The following is a 23760-nucleotide window of genomic DNA, read 5'->3' as shown; positions in this document are numbered from 1 at the left end:
CCAAACACGCAAATGATCTTCTTTCTCTTCAAATATATGCTACGGTCAATATATATGTATACAAAATATCAATAAGTAATTAATGAACAATAACTTATTTATGAGAACTTTTTTACGTCACCAATAAATTTAGTCACTAACCAATGGCTCTATTGAAAACAATATTTTTTTGTCATGAGTTTATGTCTTAAATAAAAAGAAAAGAAAAAAAAAATCAAATTCAAATGGTTCCCATGTATGTATTTTTTTTTTCTGAGTGAGCACAATGTGGCAGTATGAATTCGGGAACTGAATTAAGATGACTTTTTTTTTTTTTTTTTTTCAAAATCATGTTTAGAATTAAATTAAATTTTTTTATGATGATTTAAATTATAATCATTAATTAAATAATTTAATAAATTTGTTGTACTTAAACATGTATATATTAAACTATTAAATTATAAGTAAATATATTAGTTTGAAAGGTTTGGAGGGAGTCTATATGTGAGTTCAATTTCTCCATTAACAAAAATTAATAACTAACACTTGTTAATAAAAAAATTATATAAGTAATAAAAATTATTTTTACTAATTATTTTAAAAAGAGGCTATGTTAGACATTCTCATGATCTTTTGACATTTCAACTATACTAATTCTTAAAGTCTATTAATCATTGATCATTACATGAAAATTTACGAGAAACTTTGAATATAAATAGAATTTTGCATTTTTAAAAAATAAAAATTATCCACATATTTTGAACAACCAAATCCAAAAGACTGAAAAACTATTTACATATTCTAAACAATCAAATTCAAGAAGAAAACTGCTCTGAAAAACTTAAATCATTCCCACAATAAAAATATAATACTAAAACAATGAAATAGCAAATGAGAGAAATATTCAATATTATTACCATACAAAGAATACATATAGCATAAAATTACTCCATTTTTTGAACATTCAAATCAATATGTAAATAGTTATACAACAATTTTCAAATAATCAAAGTTTTAACTGATGACACATCATTCAACCAAACCAAATCCCCAATCCACTCTTTCCATACCAGAAGAACAAAATTGTTTTACAACTTTTGAAAAAGCACACCAGTATCGTTTAGAATCCAACTAGACATATTGTCATCCTCATTAATCATTTAAGAAGAAAAATAACATAAATTGGCAACAAAAGAAGAAAAGTTCCAATGAGTACCTATCCTGGCCTAATAATAAAGTATAACCTTACTTTGTCAAAATAAGAAATTATGGCCAATTTAGATAAGCAAATGTAAGAATACAAGAGATCATTCCAAATACTATACAATCACACCTAGTGTCCAAAAAGTATTTTGAAGAACAACATCATATGCATTCATGCCAAATTGACGATGATTTAAATAATATATATTTATGATACTTAGACCTAAGAAATCAAATACACAAGAGTTTAGTCCAAGTCATTTTGTCATAATGAACTCTCAAGCTAAATGTAACAAATATATTATAGTAACTTTCAAACCACGATTCATCTTAAAACCTTACAAAATAGACCATTTAATAGTGAACAATCTCCATTTTTGTGTATCACCAGTCTAAACAAAAATTTTAGAATCATTATTCCACCTCAAAAAGAAGCTTAATATATAAGTTATTTGTAAATTTGGAAGCTATAAGACAACGAACTAACAATTATCAAATTTGCTCTTGAAAAACAATGGCTTAAGAGACTCCACAAAAATTCACAGGTAAAAGGAAGATATCCTTTATTATATAAGAGAAACCTCTTGATATGTATAAAAAAAAAGTAGAATTTTTACTAATTATTTAATTAATAAATAATAAAAATAATAATAATTACTCATTTAATAAATTTTAATAAATTAATAAATTTAATTGAGAATATTAGTTTGACTAATTATATAACTAATACATATTTTATTGTAATTAAATTTTTAAATATTAAATTAATAAATATTAATATAATATGAACTTTTATGCATTTATTTTATTTCAATTTGTAAGTGATAAATTATTAAATTATAATTGTTTCATTTTGATAAATAAATTATTGCTTTTAATAAATATATTAATTTCACCAATTATTTAATAAATAAATATTTAATACTTTATTGCAATTAAAGTTGTAAATATTAAATAAATAATTTTTTAACTTATGCCCATATACGTTTAATAAAATTATGAAAACAATTTAGATAAATAAATAAATAATTGATAATTGATTATATAGACAACACCTTATTAAAATTCTTATTAACCATAATAGTGACAATTATCTCTTGTTACAGGTAAGGTTTCTATGGGTTCATATAGTGAGTGTATAAGTTTCTTCTCGCAATTATTCCAAAGATGACATTGGTGTAAAATGGTGTTAACTAATGGAAAAAAATATTATGATACTGATGACGAATTTTTAAACATAGAATACTTATTATATTTATTATTAATTAACCTCACATAAAAGTTATTTATATTGATACATTTTAGTATATAATAAATAATTTTTTTGACTTTTAATTAACAAATGATATGATAAGCATATATTAAAATAAATATGTACTTGCACGCGTTTTTTTTATGCAACTATAAAGGTACTTTAATGATTGAGTAAAAAAAAGTAACCTATTGAGTGAAAAAAATACAATAAAATCTTCAATTTTTCTATTTAAATATCATTTGGAAGATGTTTAAAACGTGTTGTTAGAAAAGAAATTTGACATATTTGACCGTGGAAAATGCGTAGTTGGGAAAGCTTTACCACCCTTTTTCTAACAAAAGGGTCTACCTCTGGTCAATTTATAAAATAATTAAATATTCTGAAAATGAAGAACATATTCCAAATAAATTATAAAATAAATGAAAAAAGATTTCTTATAAATATATATATATATATATATATATATATTGAAAATAAAAAATATTTAAAAATTTAATAAATATATAATTTTTATGGCGAGAATACAAACTAAAATCAGATGTACTAAATGTTGACAAAATAAGAAAAAAAGTTATAAATTATCGTTTTCATAAAAGTATTACTGCGCGCTCTATAAAATAGACAGTAAAGGATTTTAAGATACATACTGGTATATTCAAGTCTAATATATACAAATGATTATAAATTAAGTCTTTTACTACATAGTTAAAAAATTAATTATTTATTAATATAATATAAATTTATTCTCTCATTACATTTTCTTATAATATACATGATATCATCATGGATTATATTGATTGATTCTAAAAATACCATCTTTTTTGGGTTAGATTGAGATTCTCTTTAAAAGTGTGACTTAATATAAATACTAAACGGGGTCCTTATATATTACTTAGACGTATATATTACCTACAGAGGTTTGAGTGCTGGGAAATTATTCATGAAGTTCATCAGTGAGAAATTATTACGGATGATGGTATGTATATTATTCACACATGGGATTGAGAGAAGCCTTTAACACAGACTTTTAGAAGCTACCCTATTTGTAATCTATGTTGTTACTAATTATTAAAGTGAGAAATCGGTTGATAACTACACAAACTAGTAGAACACACAAGTACTAGTCTTTAGTACTATATATTACACAATTTTTGTTGAATTTATGAAACGAGTAAGAGGAATGTTGTTGATCAAATGCATCCAGATGAATATTTATTTTTTACATTAATTTTTTTGTTAATAATGTTATTTTCTATAGTAATATTTTTGTTAATAATGTTAACGAGGGTATGTGTTTGATAAAAGGCTTATGAGAATAGTATTATTGAGAATGAAGTCAAGAGCAATGTATATGTTATAGTGGAAGCAAAAACAGAGAAATATATACAAGGAAGGAAAACTAAAAATAGTCACAACAAAAGGAGAAATCTGTTTAGATCTCTATCACCCTCTCTTAAGATGAACATGGATATTATGCATGTTTAGCTTGGATACAATAGTGTTAAAATAAGAAGGATGAAGAGACTTGGTAAAAACGTCAGTAACTTGATAGGTAGAAGACACACGAAGAAGCTTGATGAGACCATGTTGAAGCTTTTGTCTAGTAATGTGGCAATCTATGTCTATATGTTTGGTTCTCTCATGAAAGGTGGGATTCTTGACTATGTGGATAGCAGAATTGTTGTCACAATAGACTGAATAAGGATTCAGACACGATGTATATAAATCTTTTAAAAGATATTGCAGTCATTGCAGTTCACAAGTTAGAGAAGCTAAGGACCTATATTCGGCTTTAGAAGAGGATTTGGAAACGGTGGTATGTTTCTTTGACTTCCAAGAAATGAGAGTAGTTCCAAGAAAGACACAGAAACCAGAGATGGATCTTCTAGTGGTAACACAAGTGACCTAATCAAAATCAGAGTAGGCATGAATGTGGAAGGAATTATCAGCAGCATATAACAGACAAAAACTAGGAGCATTATTTAAATACTTAATAATTCTCATGGCTTTTTGCATATGAGGTTGACGTGGAGTAGAAACAAATTGGCTAAGTTGCTGGACGATAAAAGCAATGTCGGGCCGCGTATTGATGAGATAGATTAACCTTCCAATAAGGTGACGATAAGAAGAAGGATCTGTGAGAAGGCTACCTTCATCAGCATGAAGTTTAACAGAAGGATCAGCAGAGCAGGTTTACATCCTAACATACTAGCTTCAGAAATCAATTCAAGACAATATTTTCTTTGATTTATACACAACATAGCTTAAGACCTAACAATTTTAAAACCCAGAAAATATTTGAGATCTCCAAGGTTTTTATTGTGGAACTTGTTGTGGAGGTGATCTTTGACAATAGTGATTTTAGAGAGGTTGTTTCCAGATAGAAGGATATCATCAATGTATACCAGGATAATGGTGATAGTAGAAAAAGAATGTTTGATAAATAAAGAATGGTCAACTGAACTTTGTGTATACCTGAGAGAGAGTAATTCTGATGTAAGTTTGTGATTCCAATTTCTACTTGCCTGTTTTAAACCATAAAGAGATTTTTGAAGCTTGCAAACAAGATTGGGAGTAGAAGGGCAAAGACTAGGAGGAGGTTTTCATGTATATATCTTCAGTTAAATCATCGAGAAAGGTATTGTCAACGTCTAACTGATGAAGGAACCATTGATTAATAGCAACAAAAGCAAGCACAAAACAAATAGTTGTGATTTTAACAACAAGGGAGAAAGTTTCTTAATAATCCAAGCTTCAGTTTGAGTTAAACCTCTTGCTACTAAACAAGCTTTATATCTGTCAATAGAGTTATCTGTTTTATGCTTGATACGATAAACCCAACGACAATTGATAGGATTTTTACCAGCAGGGAGATTAACCAAAGTCCAGGTTTGGTTTCTGTCAAAAGCATGAAGTTTGAAATTCATAGCCTGTTGCCAACATTCAAACGTGTTGGCCTCTTTAAAAGAGGATGGTTCAACTTGTGTAGAAATATTATGACAAAAAGAAGCAGGACTAGAAGAGAAATTAACATACAAAAGGAACAAATGTATAAGATACAAGGTAGTATAGGAGGAGGAATGCTAGAAGTAGTACCACAATGGTAGTGGTCTAAATACCTAGGTCTACTTTTGTTTCTAAGAGAAATTCTTTGTCCAACAGTAGGAAGAATGATGCTATTAGAAGTATGGTTAGAAGTATTATTTGTTGGGTAATTTGTGGCAGTGGAAACAGGTGCCATATTTGGAAAGTCAAAAAGAGTAATATCAGAAATATCATCATGTGTAGGACATGAAGGTGGAGCTAAAGAAGTTTGATAGGGAAAAAAAAGTTCATGAAAAAATGAAATTTCGTGAAACAATAGTTGAATGTGAATGCAAATCATAAAGCACAAAACCTTTGGTTCCAGATTTGTATCCAAGAAAATGCATTTGTTACTTCTGGAATCAAGCTTTGTACGACCTATAGTAATAAAACTGGAGTATGATAAGCATCCAAAGACTTTCAAGTTTGAAAATTTTGGTTTGATGGAATAGACCATTTCATAAGGAGATTTATTTTGAAGAAAATGTATTGGTAGTCTCTTAATAATATGAACAACAAGCTTTATGGCATAAGACAAAAAACGTTTGGAACTTTGGATTGAAAAATGAGATATCAACAAACATTAAGAATGTGTTGATACTTCCTTTCAACAATGCCATTTTGTTAGGGAGTACCAACACAAGTAGTTTCGTAAAAGAATGTCTTTGGTAGTGTAAAATTCATGAAGAATAAGTTTTTTTCCATTGTCAGATCTTATTATTTTAAGTTTACAAGAAAATCAGTGTTAAGTTAAAATAATGAAGTTTTGAAGTAAATTTTTTACATCAAATTTGTGTTTCAACAGAAGAATCTATGTGAAACGACTATAATCATCAACAATAGTCAAAAAATATTTATATCCATCAACGAAAGTAGTATAAATGGGGCCCAAAATATCAACATGAATGAGATGAAAGAAACAGGGTGATTTAGTTTTGGTAGCAGAAAATTAAAAACGTTTTTGTTTAGCAAAAGCACAAGCATCAATAGATTGAAAAGAAATATCAGAATATTGAGAGGCTAATGTCGGAAAAATTTTATTTAAAGGATGGTTAAGTTTCATGTGCCACAAATTACAAGAATCACTAGAGTTATTAAAAACAAAATGAAAAGAGTTTAATTCAAAAGCACTAATGGTATTATTACTAAAGAGATAAAAGAGCCCTTGGTATTTTTTAGCTACTCCAATTATGTGGTAAGTATCCATCTACACAACACTAGTGTAAAAACAACGTATAACGTCACGCGTTCAACGTCCAACCACTCAATAGCCAACGTTAAAAATGAGCGGTGACATTTTTGAAAATAAATGCAATTATTTAACATCGTTTAGAATTGTAATTTGACGTAAAAGGATATAAAACGTTGAATGCCCCAACGTTAGACGTCAAAAGGTTAGTGAATTCAATAAAAATTTGAGTGGGAGATTGAAAATTCATTCACTTTATCTTAGCGTGCGAGGCGTTTTTCTCTGCTCAAACTTTTTTCGAACAAAGTTTGACGATCATCACATGTAATATTTCTTTCATTTGATACAAATACATGTTAATTAACTACTTTAGTATGATTTTTGACTGTTTTCATCGATTATTTTTGTGTTATTGTCCTTCATAGACGCATTCTACTTTCTCCACTGGTGGCAACACTTTATTATGATGAACCCACCTTTTGAAGGTTAATTTTCGTTTTCGTTTTCATTTTGAAGAACTTACTTGTTGAGCTTGTTTGTTGTTTTTTTTGAACTAGTTTGTTGTTGTTGTTTGATTGAACTTGTTTGTTATTGTTGTTTGATTGAACTTGTTTGTTCTTTGTTATTGTTCTTTGTTGTCGATCCTATATTACCGTTCACAGTTCATACTTTATAAAATACCAAAAAATTATTGTTTTTCTGTTTTTCAAGTATTGTAGAATTGTAAAAAAAAATCATAATTAATTAAAAAAATTGATTAACGTCGTATATTAACAAAATTTAACGTTAAAATAACATCGTATGTTGACAAAATTCGGCGCTAAAGTAATGTATATTGAAAAATTCGACGTAAAACACGTCAAACTTTTTAATTTCGACATAATTACGTGAAAGTGAAAGGCCAATTAACTTTTCAAACAATTGAAATTACGGACTAAACTTAAAATAGGTAATTTTTAAGTAATTAACTTTTAAAATAATCATTTATTTAAGAAGTGTGTAGAATTCGAATTCGTTTATTAAGAAAAGATTATTTTAAATAAATAAATCGGAGAAAGGTATCAGCTAATTAGCAGGAAAAAAATATATATCTTTCACCAGTTCCTGGTAAAGTTTTTTTTTTTTTTTAGAAAAAAGAAGCATCTTATATATATTTTGTTAAAAAAAAAACACTTAATCTGCACAAGTAATTATCACAAATTATTTAAGCCTACAGTAAACAAATTCACATATTCTCTTCTACCTTGTTCTTTCCATAATGAACATGAATTAAGTCGAAAACATCACACGTTAAAGACATTATAATATATCAGCTATACGACATATTCTTGATTTCTGCTAAACTGGTTTCCAATTATCCCAACCGTCCCATGTTATCTGTCCACCATTTTCATCTGATCAATCTCTTGGAATCACTTGGTTTGATGTCTTTTCTCTGAGCTCTTCTCCAAGCACTTCAATGGAATCTGAAATTTCAGCTTTGTAAACATAGAACTTTGCCACAACCATGAAGAACACGAGGTTCAGCAAGTTGAGTATGGCCAAAAGTGCATAGTAGTAGTCAAGACGAGAAGCATTCAAGTTGTTCAAAACCCATCCATGGTGGCCATGTTTCATGGTGACATGTGAAACTGTCGAGAGAATAAAGGTGCTTAGGAAATTCCCAATGCCTAATGCAGTCATTGAATAGGAAGTGCCAAGGCTCTTCATGCTTTCCGGGGCTTGGTCATAGAAGAATTCAATTTTTGCAACTTCTAGAAATGCATCAGCAGTTCCCATAAGAATGTATTGAGGAAGCAAGATGAAAATGCTGAGAGGAACTTCTCCTCCATTTGCCACCAACCCATGTTCCTTGGCCACTCTAAGTCTATACCTTTCAGTTAGAGATGCAATCACCATGATCACTATGTGGATTATGAGGCCAATTCCAACCCTTTGCAGAAGGGTTATTCCTCTGGGGTTCTTGGTGAACCTTTGCATGATTTTCACAAAGAAACGGTCATAGAGCACCACACAAATAAGCATGGATAGAGTCACAAATGTGCTTAAACTTGCAGGAGGGATATTGAAGCTACCAATGCCTCTGTCAAGTGTAATACCCTGCTTCACAAAAAGGGTACCTATCTGTGCAACCATTGCACTAGGAATGAAGGTGGCTATCCAGATAGGGATCATTCTCAGCATTTGTTTAGTCTCCTCTACATGAGTAACAGGGCTTAGTTTCCACCCACTTGCACTTGAATCAGTCTTCACACAAGCCTTGTTCAGGAACCTACATATATATATATAAAGGTAGAGCCAGAAAACCAGATGAGAAGTTAAGAATATGAAGTATATGAGAAATTAAGGTAGAAGTTAGACCTCAAGGTTGGAGTTGGATGAATTCTGACTCTCCCTTTCTTGGCATACTCTTCCAAATCAAGCTCATAGAGTTGTTTAGTGTCAGTAGGAATAGGAGTATTCCATTTTCTGATAGCAGCCACCATGACCTTAGCCATCTTAGTGAATGGACTCCCAGTGGGTAATTTGTGTCTGTAAAAGGGTGTGCCTGCCAGAAAAATGACTACAGAAATTGCAAGTCCAAGAGTGGGAAGAGCATAGCCAAGAGTCCAGCCGACATTATCTTGTATGTAGACTAAGACAGAGTTTGCAAAGAGGGTTCCAATGAAGATGCTGAACATCCACCAATTGAAGAAGGAGAGTTTGGACTTCTTCTCTTTGGGGTCATATTCATCAAATTGATCAGCACCAATGGTAGAAATGTTGGGCTTGGTTCCACCTGTTCCCAGTGCCAAAGTGTAGAGTGCACCATAGAACACAGCTAGATGCAGTGTGGAAGCTTTTTCACATTTTGTCAAATCCAATTCATGGCACTCTGGTGGCTTTAGGCTTGGAAGGGACACTGATAGTGTGAGTAGACACATACCCTGCCAACATATAAACATGATGCATTTATTTTTGTTTTCAAATTGAAAGAACATTTCAAAGAAAATGTCAAGAAATTCAGATTTTATGCTTCTAAATTGTGATGAGTGATACCAAGAAATAGATGATTGAGGAGAGAATGAAAGTCCAATAGCGACCAAGATGAGCATCAGCAAGATATGCTCCTAAGATGGGAGTTATCCAAATGGTGCCAACCCAATTGGTGACATTGTTTGAAGATGTGACAGTTCCTTGGTGAAGCTTCTTTGTCAGATAAAGAATCAAGTTTGATGATATTCCATAGTATGCCATTCTCTCAAATATCTCATACACTGCAATCCAATTCAATGCATCATCATTCACACATAACAATTGCCCAAATGGGTTTCTGATATGTTCTTTTATCAAACAAAAATTATGCGAGTTTCATCAAACATGAGGTTTATTATCGTATTTAGTTCTTGATCTTATTTTTAACTAATAAAACTTAGGAATTTTAATTAGTAAAATAATGTGTTGAAAATAAAGTATAACAAAGAATGTGTATTTATTATTATTGTTTTTGGTACTTGTATTAATATATTTTTTATTACTCATAATTATTATAATTATTAAAATAAAATAAAAAATAACCCCACAATCAACTATGTAAATATTTTTAATTATGAAAAATATTAAAAAAACCACAAGATTAATTTTACGACCAAAAACTTTTTATTCTTTTTTTTATTATATTCCTTTCTCTCATATTTACTTATTATTATTGAAAATTTTCTGATCAAAATGATAAAAAAAATGATTTTTTGAAGTATTTAATTTTTTTACGTTCATTTAATATTACTTTTTTTTACTTTTCTTTTTTAAAAAATACAAAATTTTATTTTTTTTATAATTATTTTTAATATTACATGTCAAATCGTAATAATACCATTATCATAATGTAAATTTGCCTATGTTAAAAAGTCAATAAGACTATTACGATGAATTGTAGTCTTCCAGCTATGAATCCCTAAAAAAGACAATATTAATTATATATATATATATATATATATATATATATATATATATTATATAGCTACAGCTACCTTCTGCCACAATCAATAAACTCTTCCACAATGTCATAAATTAGAATATAAAACGCAACCTACTTCTCAACTACGTGTCCTATTGTAGTAAAGAGAGACATACGTACCGATTACAGTGAATAAAAGAAGGTGAAAAAAAAAGAAAAATTGTTTAAGTAAAAGAAATAAATTAGTAAGCAAATAAATAAAGAATATAAAAGAATAATTAGTAAATTACCATACAATAGAAAGAAATTGAGAGAAAGTATATCATAATTGAGATTGATGAAAATAATAAATATGAATCTAAATTTTATATTAGTAAAAATGAAAAATGATAAAATTAAATATCATATAAAAAAATGATAAATTTAATACGATGATATTCTGATTTAAAAAGATAATGTGAATTTAAAAGAAAAAAAAGTAGAACGATGAATGTATATAATTTATAATAGAATAATAATATTTTTTTATAACATTGTAATACCAGTCATTCTGTGACTGGTTTAAAATTATTCGCAATCAATAACATAATCATAGATCAATTACAGAATTATACGTTGATGATATTAAAATGTTGTCAAAGTATCGTTATTGTTTGCGATATTAAGATATTAAGTAAAATGAGAAAGTGATTGTAGGAAGAAGAGAAGGGAGAAAGTAAAAATGTACCAACAACAAAGGAACAAGCTTTCCAACGACCAGTTTTGGATTTGAGAATGGGTTTTCCTTTAAGATCGACAGTTCCATCTTCTGTGTACTCATCATGATCATCATCACCATTCACCATTCTTCTTCTTCTTCCTTCTTCTTCTTCTTCTTCCATATTAAACACAGCAATCTCAGTGAAAAGAAAAGACCTTCAGCTCTGCTTTATAGACTGCCTCACCTTCTCCATGCATTTTCTTGTTCCAATGGGGACCCATTATTTATCACCACTCTCTCTCAGCCGCCATTTTCCTATTATATTTTTTTATTTATCATAACTATTTCTTATTCATATATTCATGCTAAATTTTATCCATATATACAAACACAATATTTTTGTCATTCCTTATTCTAACCTTACATTTTGTATGAATTATTAAAAAAAAAAATTATTCTAACCGTATGAATTATTAAAAAAAATATTCTAACCACATATTTTGTATGAATTATTAAAAAAATATTAAAGAACGTGCGTTAATATGGTGTCAGCATGAGTTAAGTCTTTTTGCATTAAATTCTGCGTAACCACTTTTCAGTTTTTATAGTTTCGAATATTTAGTTTTTTGGTATGTCATTTTTTCATGTTTAATATTTAACCAGTAATTTATAAGCCAGTAACAAGGGTAAAATAATTTCCTTAAACCTTTTAAAATTATTATTAATTATTTTTCTCAGAAAATTGGAAGATAATTATCGATTAGACAAAATATAATAGTAACGCGTTTGGTTCTAATTTTCCGGCACTTTTAATACACGTTGACGTGATCTACTGATTCTCGAATTAAAGGCTTACATGTGCCCAGCCAAAGTTGCTATTCTTGATTCTTACAAACTTTTATTTTATTTATTTCTTTAAAATATCAAAATTAAAATAAAAAACTATAATTTAAAGGGACAATTTTGTTTAGGATCATGTTGTCTAAGAAAATAAATAGTTGCACTATTATTTTTAATGATGAACATTTACTATTTAAATTTTAACTCTTCATTATACTTGAATAATTTAATATGTAAAATTAAGATTTTTTTTTTCAATTTATCCAATTAAAAAATACAATTAACTATTTAAGACTTAAAAATATTTTTTTCACTATAATTTATCAACTTCAACACGTATTTAAGATTAATATAACATTAACATTAAGTCAATATGCACTTGCTTTGTTCATAATTACAATTTTATTAGTTAAATTTATTATTTGTTTAATATATTATGTTATTTATTATTATTATTATTATCATATTATTTATAAACATTTAGTTTTACGTCTAAGTCGGTATGAATGAAGTGTATTAAAAATCCTACTTCAAATAATAATAATAAAAATTATAATAAATATTAACTTACAAATCAATAATCAATCTTATAAAATTAAGTTAAGCCAAAAATTCATTATTTAAGATGACATATACTTGATTTTCCAATTATGTAGTAAAAAAAGTAAATAAAAACTAGACAAAATCTTTTAAAAAACCAAATTTTTATCTCAATTATTTTCTAACCTTTCTGGTGAGCAATTTTGATTCTTTGATTGAATTATAAAATTTTAAATTTTTTTAATCTACGTTGATTCTTTAACCAGCATAAAAAATAACGTACAAAAGTCTCAACTTTGATGATAATAATAAAAACAATCTATCTTATTATTCTTTAACTAAAAGTAATTTTATTTAAGTAATATTTACGGACTTTTGTCTATGACAATAATACCCTAAATTACATGTTTGTGATAGCCGAAAACTGCAGCCGAACACGTTTAAATCGCGCAACTACTACATTTGAACGTATAACTAAACCTTTTAATTTGTATGATTTTGAAGGCTTGTAATGATTTTTTAAAAATGATTAGGTCTACTAATTAAGGTTAATTAATTAAATCAAACTACAAACTACTCACACAAAAGTTCATTTAATTCAATAAATTAACTAGTGCTGATAAAATGGATTATAATTCTTAAACCAATTTAATCTACTATAAATTTAAACCAGGTTAAGTTAAAAATTTTTTTTTAATAAAATCAATTTTGAATCTGAGTACACACAGGTGGTTCAATAGAGGATATGTTCAATAAATAACAAATATCATTAAAATAAATTTTAACTATGACTCTCATATCATGTTAAAAGTGAACTTTAAATTTAACTCAATCTTATAAAATCAAGTTATAAAATGAAGATGAAGAATGCATTTTGTGTGTGTTTAAAACAAGTCGGGCCGAATGGTGCCTTTTGAGACCAATAGGATTAAGTGAATGCAAAAAGTTCTTTTGACTTTTGGAGGCAACAGCTGGTTGAGAGTACGAAATGCAGTTCCATGTCTATTCTTCATCAATACTTCATTACAATCTCTCACTTATGGCAAATGTGAAAGATTAGAGAGTTGGATGTGATTATTACCATTAATATTTTTAGACTTTGATAGGTTTCTGGGACCAACTTTTGTCCAAGAAAAATTTTGAGTTTGACTTATTTATCTTGTAATTTTTAAAGAGTTTGACATTTTATTTTGAAGACATTTAAAATACTAATTAATTTTTACTAATATTTTCAATTTTTTATACTATTATGCAATATATATATATATTGTAATAACTTGATTAATATTACTAGTTGAAATATAAATATACATAGATATATAGATATATATGTATATAAGATACATTATGTCTCATTGAAATATAAAGTTTCCACTAGAGTATTTACAACATATATAAAATATATAAAAAAAATATTGTGTAACTCTACTATTACAACCTTTAACATTATTTGTTTTTATATCTAAGTAGAAGTTTACAAATACATGAACTAATTTACAAATAAAATTCTCAACAATATACTTTATATTAATACATTATTTATAAGTAGCAAAAATCTTCAACAACACTTCGAATGTGCATTATAAATTGTTACATTATGGACAAGATATTAGATTTTTAAACTGCAAAAGGAATCACATATCATATCACATCCATAATTTACATCTTTCATTATTATTAATACACATACCAACATACATAACATATATTTATTTTGTATTTAAACACACACATACACTAAAATTTCTTGATATATCAAATCTCTAAAACTCGTGACTTTGAATTTGATCAACGTAACAAAGTTATAATCAAATGATATCTTATAGAAACAATGATTTTTTTACTATATAAGAATTAATAGCAAGTTCTGAAAATAAAAAAATATATAAGATTTTGGTTGCTCTTTATTGCTAACTATAGTTCTGTATTTATTTGTTAACCAACTTTGGGTGGTGCCGTTGAAGAGCAGAAAAAAAAGTCAGTATGTCTTAATTTCTGGTTGAATATAGACATCCTAATTGAATAAGAAAGAAGTCCAAGGTTGTCTCTCTGACTTTTTACAAAATTTCCATTTTTTTGTGTTTGGGTTGGATAGCATTTTTTTCAAAATGATTTGATATCTTGTTTATATAAATTGAAATTCACATAATGTATATATTTTTTAAAAATTGTAAAATATGAATAAAATTTCATAATTTTTTTTTTTGAGATATAAAAGCATTCGCAGTTTCAATATGAAAATCAACACTGTGATAGATAAACTAAAGCTATATTAGTTTTTCTTCTTTTCTCTTTCCGTTTTTTGTTGTGTTCTAACTTTGACAAACAACCTAGTTTAGTTTCTCTTCGACAAATAAATTTTTGTTGTGTTCTATCATCCTTATTAAATGGTAAGATATAAAATAGACATCCTTATTAGAAACTCTATCCTTTTTAATAATAACTTTTTCGTATTTACTTACACGATTATGTTTTATGAGTGTTATTTTTATGTGTATTGTAGTTCTAAAACATATATATTTTTAGATTATTTTGTTATTAAGATATAATTAGGATGATAGATAAATCTATTATCGTAAGTATTGTTTAAACACGTGTCCATTTTGATAGGAAATTTTCGTTTTGAGTGAGTATGAGTATAAGTAATGTATTAATTTCTAAATACTCACCCAGTATTTCTTCTCATACACCTCCTAATACTCATTTCATCTCATTTAAATAATAGTGTAAATTTTTTTTATAACGACTATTTACATCGATTATAATTCATAAAGTATAAAAAGTGGAGCGATGAAATAATTATAAATAAAATAATATTTTTTATACGACTGTAATTAAAACATGACATTTTTTAATAAATAAGTAAAAAATTCTATATCAATTCTAATTATAATCAATATATTTGATGATATTCTTTTAATAAATAAAAACATTTTCTTTATTAATTCTAATTATAACTAGTATTGAAAGTAATTTCTTATTTTTTTCTTATATGTAAATAGAGAATTCTTAAATTTTCAATCCTCATTCTCATTTTTCCTTTTTCGCTCTTACTTCTTTCTTCTTCATCATCTCGCATAATTGCTTTTCACAAATTTTTTGTATTGGAATTGAGTTCTAAGCATTTTTGCTTGAATGAGGAATTGGTCTCTTCTATTGCTTCGATTACCTGGTCGGTCAATTAGATCGATTTTACCAATCGTTGTTTCACTATCCCTGAAATGGTTCACTTGTTCAAGGGTTCGATCCAAAAGTCAAGTTGCAAAAGTTTAAGCCTTTATTAAAGAAGGAAGTGAGTAGCAAAAAATGGTTGGATTTGGTTGGTTTTGTGAACCTACAATCTCAACTTTGATGGAAGAAAAACAAAGATATTGTTAAAAAGTGACACTTTCTATATCGATTCTGAAATTAATAAAAAATCAGTACTTTTTATATTCCTGAGTTCCAAAACTAGTATAAAAAATCTTTTAACTAATATAAAAAAGTTTTTCTACACTATAAAAATTATTAAATTACTTATAATTTATTAGGTAATCTAAATAATATATATATATATATATATATATATATATATATATATATATAATAATTTTAGTTTTTAGTTTTATATAACTTCTTATTTTTCTTTGGCTATACACTTTCCTCTCTGTTGTAATTGTTTGGTTTGTTTTACATTCATCCACATATCTAAGATAGGTTTTCTCTTATCACAACCTTTATACGATTATATTTAAATAGTAGTTTTATTTCTTAAATTTTAATATTTATGCTCCTTTTTAATATTTTTTCACATAAAAATATTATTTCGATAAACCTTTCATTCAGAAGGTGGTGTAAAAAACGTATATATTATATTTGATTCTTTTTTGGAAAATAAAATTTTAACACCATTTTTTGACATCATTTTGATACTGTACACGTGTCAAAATGTGGTTGAACAATTTTAAATTAAAAAAACAAACTTTGGTTTTTTTCTTCCAAACATACCCCTGTCTCAACTTTTTTAATTTGAAATCGTTTAATCACATTTTGACACGTGTGCAGTGTCAAAATAGTGTTAAAAAATGGTGTTAAAATATCATTTTCCTTCTTTTTTATATGAAGAACTTTTGTTTTATTAAAAAAAAAACATCATTATTTATCAACAATTTATGTATAGTTTGATATATGGAAAATCAAATTTAGATTTTTAACATATTTTTCATAAGTTCTTCGTTATATATTTGTTTTCTTTTATATGATTTGATTAAATAATATATCAAACTGTTTTTCAAATGTCTTATTTTTAATATTTATATTTGTTTGTAGAATAGTATTTTGATGATTTTTTTATATAATTTTGTTTTATTTTATAGTTCATTTCACAAGTGTAATTTTATCACTGTAATTGTATTCAGATATTTTATTTACTATAATATAATAATTTAATATTATTTACATAAATTTTGTTTATCATTATCTAACATAAATTGAAGCTCAAATGATGAAAAATCTACATAATTTTTAATTATTATTAATTCAATATTTATTTTTTTTATTTCATTCAATTAATGTATTATAACTTTTATTAGTATATAAAAAAAATTAATTGAAATTAAAAAAAATAAAGTAAAAAGCATTTAAAATATTCTTAAATTTGTATACTTGTTATTTTTATGTTTAATATCTCTTTTGGTCCTAAAGTTATCCTACTTTTTTTAAAAAGTTTGAAACGGTCCCAACTTGTGAAAAATTTGGTCAAGTTATCCATTTTTATTACAACGTCAAAATTTTAACGGTACTGGTGCCTCCTTGACCAAAACTTAATGACTTGTCCTCCTTTTCTCAGATGTGGCACGTTGAGGCAATATAACTTGTCAATTTTGAATTTTAAAAAAACAAACTGCTTGTCAAATCAGCTTCATCTTCCACCTCCAGAAACGTTAGAGCCACAACCAGCTTCTTCTAACAACTATATAACATTTTCCTCCTCCATGTGCCACTTCAACGAAACCAAAAATCCACCATCATCTTCTCCGCTAGACTTTCGAAAAAACTCAGAAACAAACAGGCGAGCTCCTCCACCAATCTCCTCCTTCGAAACTTGTAAGAAACCGCAGAGACTTAAAGAAACCCAAATCGAGCCTCATTCATAGCCACCGAGAACCCGTGAAAATCAAATTCCAAATGAACACTAATCACAAGATAGGAAACTCCAAATTAAAAACCCTAATCACGAGTTCATCACGAATAAAAAAATGCCCAACCCTCTAGCGAAAATCAGTCAACTGGGGTCTTTGATTGTTAAAGCTAGGGTTAAGAAGACTCTAAAGTCAGTACGTGGAAGCTCATCATTTTCACCTAGAGAGACATTTTGGAATGAGACAATTTTACTTACTGATAGTTTATGTGTTCCCATGGGTAATGATCCTTCTAAGGCTATGAGGGAAAGTAATGTGGTGGAAGATGGACCTGAGATGAAGAACTCATGCAATTTACAAAATTATGATGGCAAGCCAAGGAAAATATTAGATCAAAGTAAAAGTAGAATCTAGAATATGGAAATAGGCACACCTTTCAGGTTAGTGAGGATGCACACAAAAGATTTTGTGAAAGAAGCATCCAGCCTTCCCGTGAAACATTTTGATTTTTCGTATAAGGACAACATTTTAGAAGAAATACTATGCAAAATGGTCATGGTAATAAGATCAATGTTGCTTACATGGCTTGTTAATAGTATGAATCAGGTCCAACCATAAGTCATACTTATGAAAAGAAGAATGAAGTACAAGAGAAGACTTTAGTAAATAAATTATGAAACAGAAAATGTTAGTATGACATCTAATCCACCCCACAATGAGGTTGTGACACCAATTAGTGCACAAGAAACTAATGAAGCAAATACTCTTTTAACTAGTGTATCGTTTAATGAAATCCGTACGCTGGCGGCCACGACACATTCCCATCAACCGCCTTCCCAACGAGCATCTTTGCCACTCTCCAGTCAAATTCCCCGCTGAACACGTCATTTAATCTCACACTGTCACACAATCATAACAAGTGGACACCTCACTATGTTTTATCCATAGGACACGTGTACCGGCCATAACAAAAAATGATTAACTTGATTCGATTTATACTGCTTCCAACTTTTTAGAAAAGGTAGATCACTTTGAACAATGATTTTTTATAATTTTTTTAAGTAGGTATTAAGCATTTTTTTTATAATTTTTTATAATTATTTTTTAAATTCATGAACTTTGTTTTATTAATATTTACAAACTTGATAAATATTTTGATTATCAGAAAATTTTATTTGGTATTCTAATTTTAAATATATATAATTATAATTTTTTAAAATATTTGATATAAAAAAAATAATAATACATCTATTTGTTATTGAATAAACAATAATATCATGTTTCTTAAAAAAAAAACACAGATCAATTAATCATTACGCCGGAAGCATATCTATAATTGACACTACAAAAAAGTTCTTTCAAAAATTAAATCGCAAAGTGGTGACTTGCCTTTGGAAAAACAAATAATTTACGCCTACAATAAAAATGAACTACTTGGCATATATAACATGATTAGACGACCATGTAGCTCAATCCAAAGATCAGTGTGTGTCTGTATTTGCGGTGTGAGATGGAGCAGAACAAAGAAAGCACAGTGGCAAGTCTGCAAGCTGTGAAGCGTGAGAGTGGGAAGTCATACAATCAATTAGCGAAGGAGACAGGGCTCACCAATGTCTATGTTGCTCAGCTTCTCCGGAGGCAGGCTCAGCTCAAACCCGACACTGCCCCTCTTCTGCGGAGGGCGCTGCCCGACCTGACTGAATACCTTGTGCGGGAGATGATGAGACCCCCTTTGAGATCTTATGATCCCAATCTTATCCAAGACCCCACTGTTTATAGGTATTGTTTGTTATTTCTATGGGGCTATTTTCTGTGGAAAAAGGTTGGATTTTTACTTGAAATTGTGGTGGAAAAGTGTATCTGTTGTGTGAGGTGAAATGGGTTATTTGGAGTATAATCATGACTCAATCCAAGACCCACTGTCTATAGGTGCCTCCTCCTCTCCCACCCCATTTCTCATTATGTGATTACTAGAGCTGTGTAGTTATTGTTTGTGTAAAATTTGGGAATTTTACTTGAATTTGTAGTGGAAAAGTGTATCTGTTGTGTATGGTGAAATGAGTTGTTGGGAGTATAATATTTAGGCTTAATTGCATGTTAAGTGGGAGGTTATCACCATTATGCAATTTTGTTTCTTCATATTCAAATTGCATCAATTGGGTTCTACCAAATATTTAAATGTTGGATGAAATTAGGATGGTGGACATTGATTGGGTAAGACTTGAAGGACACCCAAGTAGTGCAATTAGAACTTGTGGATCAGCATCGCATGATTACGAAATTTGACGAACTAAATGATTAATTAAAGTTTGTTTTAACATTCACTCAATCATGTCAAGTGGTTAGTTGTTAAATAGTGTGTCAAAACATAATTTATTGGATGACAGTGGAAAAATCTTTTATACTGGTGATGGGGTGTTAGAAGTGCAAGCTACGGTTTAACTTATATGAATGCAGCCAGTGTGAAGACAGTAAAAAATTACTCTTCGATGGAAAATTGTAAGTTTTGGCTCTCTTCTCTTAAGTGTCTGTGTTGATGATCAAGCTGTTGTGAAGTAAACGTGCATATGTTGTCTTGTCTTTGGTGAAATTGCCAAATGGTTGTAGGAGTTGGTACTGTTAACAGGGCATTATGAATTATTATTTAGATGTGACTTTGTCAGTGAGAGATGCAAACGTAATTTTATCTTGTGATTGACATGAATGTACATAGTAGTTCTTTTGTAATGTGTTTTGGGGATTCTAATGCTGGGAACATGTATAGTGTATTATATCAACAGCCTTCTTTATATACTTAATTTGTTGGGTTATTGTTAGGAAGGGAATTATTGAGAGAGGGAGAAATGTGTATTATAGAAGGGAATTTAGAAATAAAAGGGGTTATGTAGTTAGTTGTTTTGGGGAGAAACTTTCTCAGAAAGTCTATAAATAGTTTACCTTTGTGAGGTGTTAGGGGTCTTCTTTTTGGTATTGAAATCTTTGACTTTGGTGACAGGGAATAATACTCTGTGTGAAAGGAAGTTTTTTCCTTTGTAAACATTGTCTTCTATAGCCAATAGTGAATAATTCAGTTTGGGAGTTTATCTCTGGTTCTTCTCTGTCTCGTTTTTCTGGTCTTTGTTTCAAGGTGCCCAACTGTTATGTTGATGTTCTATTTCACAGGTTGAATGAAGCTGTAATGCATTTTGGGGAGAGCATCAAAGAGATAATCAATGAGGAGTTTGGTGATGGGATGTAAGTTTCAATTACACAATGATAAATTTCTCCCAAATTCTGAAGGTGGTTTTTGTTTGGTGTTTTACTTTACATTACTTGAGTTGATGATGCTGTTGATCATTCTGTTTTAAAGCTCACTGATGAGAAAAAAAAAGTACATTAGTTTAAGGAAATGATCATCAACATTTGGGTTTTGATACTTGGTACCAGTCCAAATTAATTTCTCCATCTCCATTAAATATAAACTCTTGCTGTTAAAACCTGGTTTTATTTTCTGATCTTGCAGTTGGTTATATACATCTTATTGTATTAAGCTATGAACCTATGTGCACTAAGCATGTGCTGATGCTAGGTGATAAATCAAGACTTCTTTGTTGTGCAACTTGGGCAAACTGCATAAAAGCTTAGAGGGAATCTTCGATTGATACATTAGATAGTCCTATGATCATGATTTCCTGTTTGCAGTCACGGTCCCACAATTTTAACCACCAATAATGGAAGATTTAATACTTGAAAACCCGAGAATTGTTCTCAGAATTCAGGAGGCCAGGGTGTCTAGTAGACTTCTAGGATTATGTATGTAAGATCAACAAATATATGTGACATAATTGTTTTTCTTAATTTTAGAAATTCAAAAAATCCTCATATTTGCTGCTTGCTTCTACTCCAGCAAAATAGGGGGAAAATTTGTCTGAAGAAGAAATTACGTAGCAATAGTCTAAGTCTTAAAATCTCAATAAATGGATGACATTTTAAATCCTGTTGTACAGTAAAGTTCAGAAACCTAGGGCCAAGGGAAGTATCATATTATAAAATGATTTGTTGATTTATGGAGTTGTAGGGGGATTTCAGACAAGACACACAAAGACATCCTAATTTTCGGAAAGTTTCAGTGTTTTCTTCTGCTTCTGATAAATTTGTTCATTTTATGCCCATCCAAGTTAACATATTACGCTTATGATAAAATTGATTTTGATAGTATACTCATCAAACGACATAATGAATGAATAAATATTACTATGATAAATATAAAATATGAAGATGAAGATTTTCTTTCTCATGATTTTTTGTTCATCTCATATTTAGCATGTCAGCAATAGATTTCTACTGCTCAGTTGACAAAATTCAAGGAGTGGATGGGAAGGATCGTGTGGTAGTGACATTTGATGGTAAATATTTGCCTCATTCGGAGCAGGTCAGTTGCTTCTTATTCCTTTTTTCTGTAAGATTTTGTTGCACAGAACAATAATCAATAGAAGGAATGAAAATGGAAAAACTGTGTGATATAAAAAATAAATTCGTCAAGACTTGATAAGAGAACCTTTTGGAATAGGATAATGATACTTTGACAACATGTTAACATCATTTACGTATCATTTTGTGATTTGTCCATGTTGGTGTTTGTGATTATTATTATTGATTGTAGAATAATTTTGGACCAATCACAGAATGACACTTAGATGATGTTAAAACTTGTCAAAATATTGTTATCCTTTGAAATAGTACTAAAAACAAATTTGTAAAAACTTGATTCAAAACGAACAATATGTTATGTTAGATATTGATGCTGTGAATGCTAATGAAATTAAATAAATTATTTTCAAACATTCCTTGTTTTTGTGTATTTCAAAACATTTTTCCAATGTGAACAGAAATCTGAGCACATGGTTTCAAGACCAAGGCAATGAGTATGATGAAAGAAGGACCAACTGCGAAATCTTCAAGACATGTGTGACTGCACATGTTGTATTTGGTTAATGCTATTCTGTGTTGCCAACAGAGACAATGGAAGAGAAAAATAAAAAGTTTATGGTATGGTTTGTGGTTGGAGATTTCATGGCACTTGGATCATATATTTTAATGTCAGAAACTTGTTAAGATGCAGAAGTATGTTAAAAAACTTACATATGTTTTAAAAAACTTACTTTTATCATTTTTTTAATTGTAATATTTAATAATAACTTACATTATATTTAAATTTTGTTAAAAGTACGAGATGACAGTATTTATCCTTTTGTCCGTTAATATAATTTTAACTCATTCAAATAACCTATTATAGAACGAATGGAGCACTTTCCTGAGTTATGTCATGACGACCACATGACAACAATAAAGTAGTTTTTAGGTTACGCTTAACCCAACCCTTAATCTTATCTTTCTAGAACAGTATTTATAAATGTCAAAATGATTTTTTTTTTTTATGATTTTGATGTAATTTTAGAATAAAATTTCATTTGCAACTTTTAAAGAAAATTTGAGTTTTGACTTGTATGGGCAAGTTGATACAACTTCGAAATAAATAAATTATGTTAGGCTGAAACGATTTAACTGAACTTATGTGATATTAAAATGATTTTATTGTGGATAACTTAAAATCGTGTTAAGTCATAATCATTTATGTGACAGTTTAAGATGATTTTGGTAAGCTTAATTATATTTTTATAAACTAATTAAAACAACTTTAGTTTTACAATAAAACGAATTGAAGATGATTTCAGTTTTGAAATAAATAAAATTAAAATTATCATAACATAATACAACTTACGTTTATTTCATAATTGATATCGTAACATTATAATATGATTTTAGTTCAGTTTATTATTACGCTTAATCAAAATCGTCTTAATCAGTAACGATTTCAATTTCTTCCTTCTTTGTTTTTGTGCTCCATATTAATCATTGGCGAAAGATTTAATC

The 23760-nt window shown here is 28.5% G+C and overlaps 2 protein-coding genes across 2 annotated transcripts; one reads left to right on the top strand and one right to left on the bottom strand.

Annotated features, from left to right (window-relative positions):
- Positions 1-7969: 7969 nt before the first annotated feature.
- Positions 7970-11611, bottom strand: LOC106769665 (protein NRT1/ PTR FAMILY 5.2). Its single transcript, XM_014655380.2, has 4 exons — positions 11375-11611; positions 9750-9967; positions 9072-9637; positions 7970-8982 (listed from the first exon to the last, which is right to left on the bottom strand). Exons 1-4 carry the CDS (start codon positions 11526-11528, stop codon positions 8109-8111), a joined length of 1812 nt encoding a protein of 603 aa, XP_014510866.1. The 5' UTR covers positions 11529-11611; the 3' UTR covers positions 7970-8108.
- Positions 11612-19291: 7680 nt separating this feature from the next.
- Positions 19292-23035, top strand: LOC106770952 (cyanate hydratase). The gene is made up of 4 exons (XM_014656809.2): positions 19292-19626; positions 21010-21081; positions 22150-22258; positions 22716-23035. Exons 1-4 carry the CDS (start codon positions 19358-19360, stop codon positions 22749-22751), a joined length of 486 nt encoding a protein of 161 aa, XP_014512295.1. The 5' UTR covers positions 19292-19357; the 3' UTR covers positions 22752-23035.
- Positions 23036-23760: the final 725 nt, after the last annotated feature.

Source organism: Vigna radiata, chromosome 8 (assembly GCF_000741045.1).
Source record: "Vigna radiata var. radiata cultivar VC1973A chromosome 8, Vradiata_ver6, whole genome shotgun sequence".
Classification (NCBI taxonomy): Eukaryota; Viridiplantae; Streptophyta; class Magnoliopsida; order Fabales; family Fabaceae; genus Vigna; species Vigna radiata.
This window is presented reverse-complemented; position numbering and strand designations above follow the sequence as displayed.

What these genes read in the sequence shown, in the direction of transcription:
- LOC106769665 (XM_014655380.2), bottom strand. Translation starts at nt 11,528, where the DNA reads ATGGAAGAAGAAGAAGAAGAAGGAAGAAGAAGAAGAATGGTGAATGGT. An exon ending in AGCTTGTTCCTTTGTTGTTG is followed by an intron (nt 9,968 to 11,374) that starts GTACATTTTTAC and finishes ATTGGATTGCAG; the next exon opens with TGTATGAGATATTTGAGAGA. An exon ending in CATCCAACTCCAACCTTGAG is followed by an intron (nt 8,983 to 9,071) that starts GTCTAACTTCTA and finishes ATATATATGTAG; the next exon opens with GTTCCTGAACAAGGCTTGTG.
- LOC106770952 (XM_014656809.2), top strand. Translation starts at nt 19,358, where the DNA reads ATGGAGCAGAACAAAGAAAGCACAGTGGCAAGTCTGCAAGCTGTGAAG. An exon ending in GAGGAGTTTGGTGATGGGAT is followed by an intron (nt 21,082 to 22,149) that starts GTAAGTTTCAAT and finishes TCTCATATTTAG; the next exon opens with CATGTCAGCAATAGATTTCT. An exon ending in ATTTGCCTCATTCGGAGCAG is followed by an intron (nt 22,259 to 22,715) that starts GTCAGTTGCTTC and finishes CAATGTGAACAG; the next exon opens with AAATCTGAGCACATGGTTTC.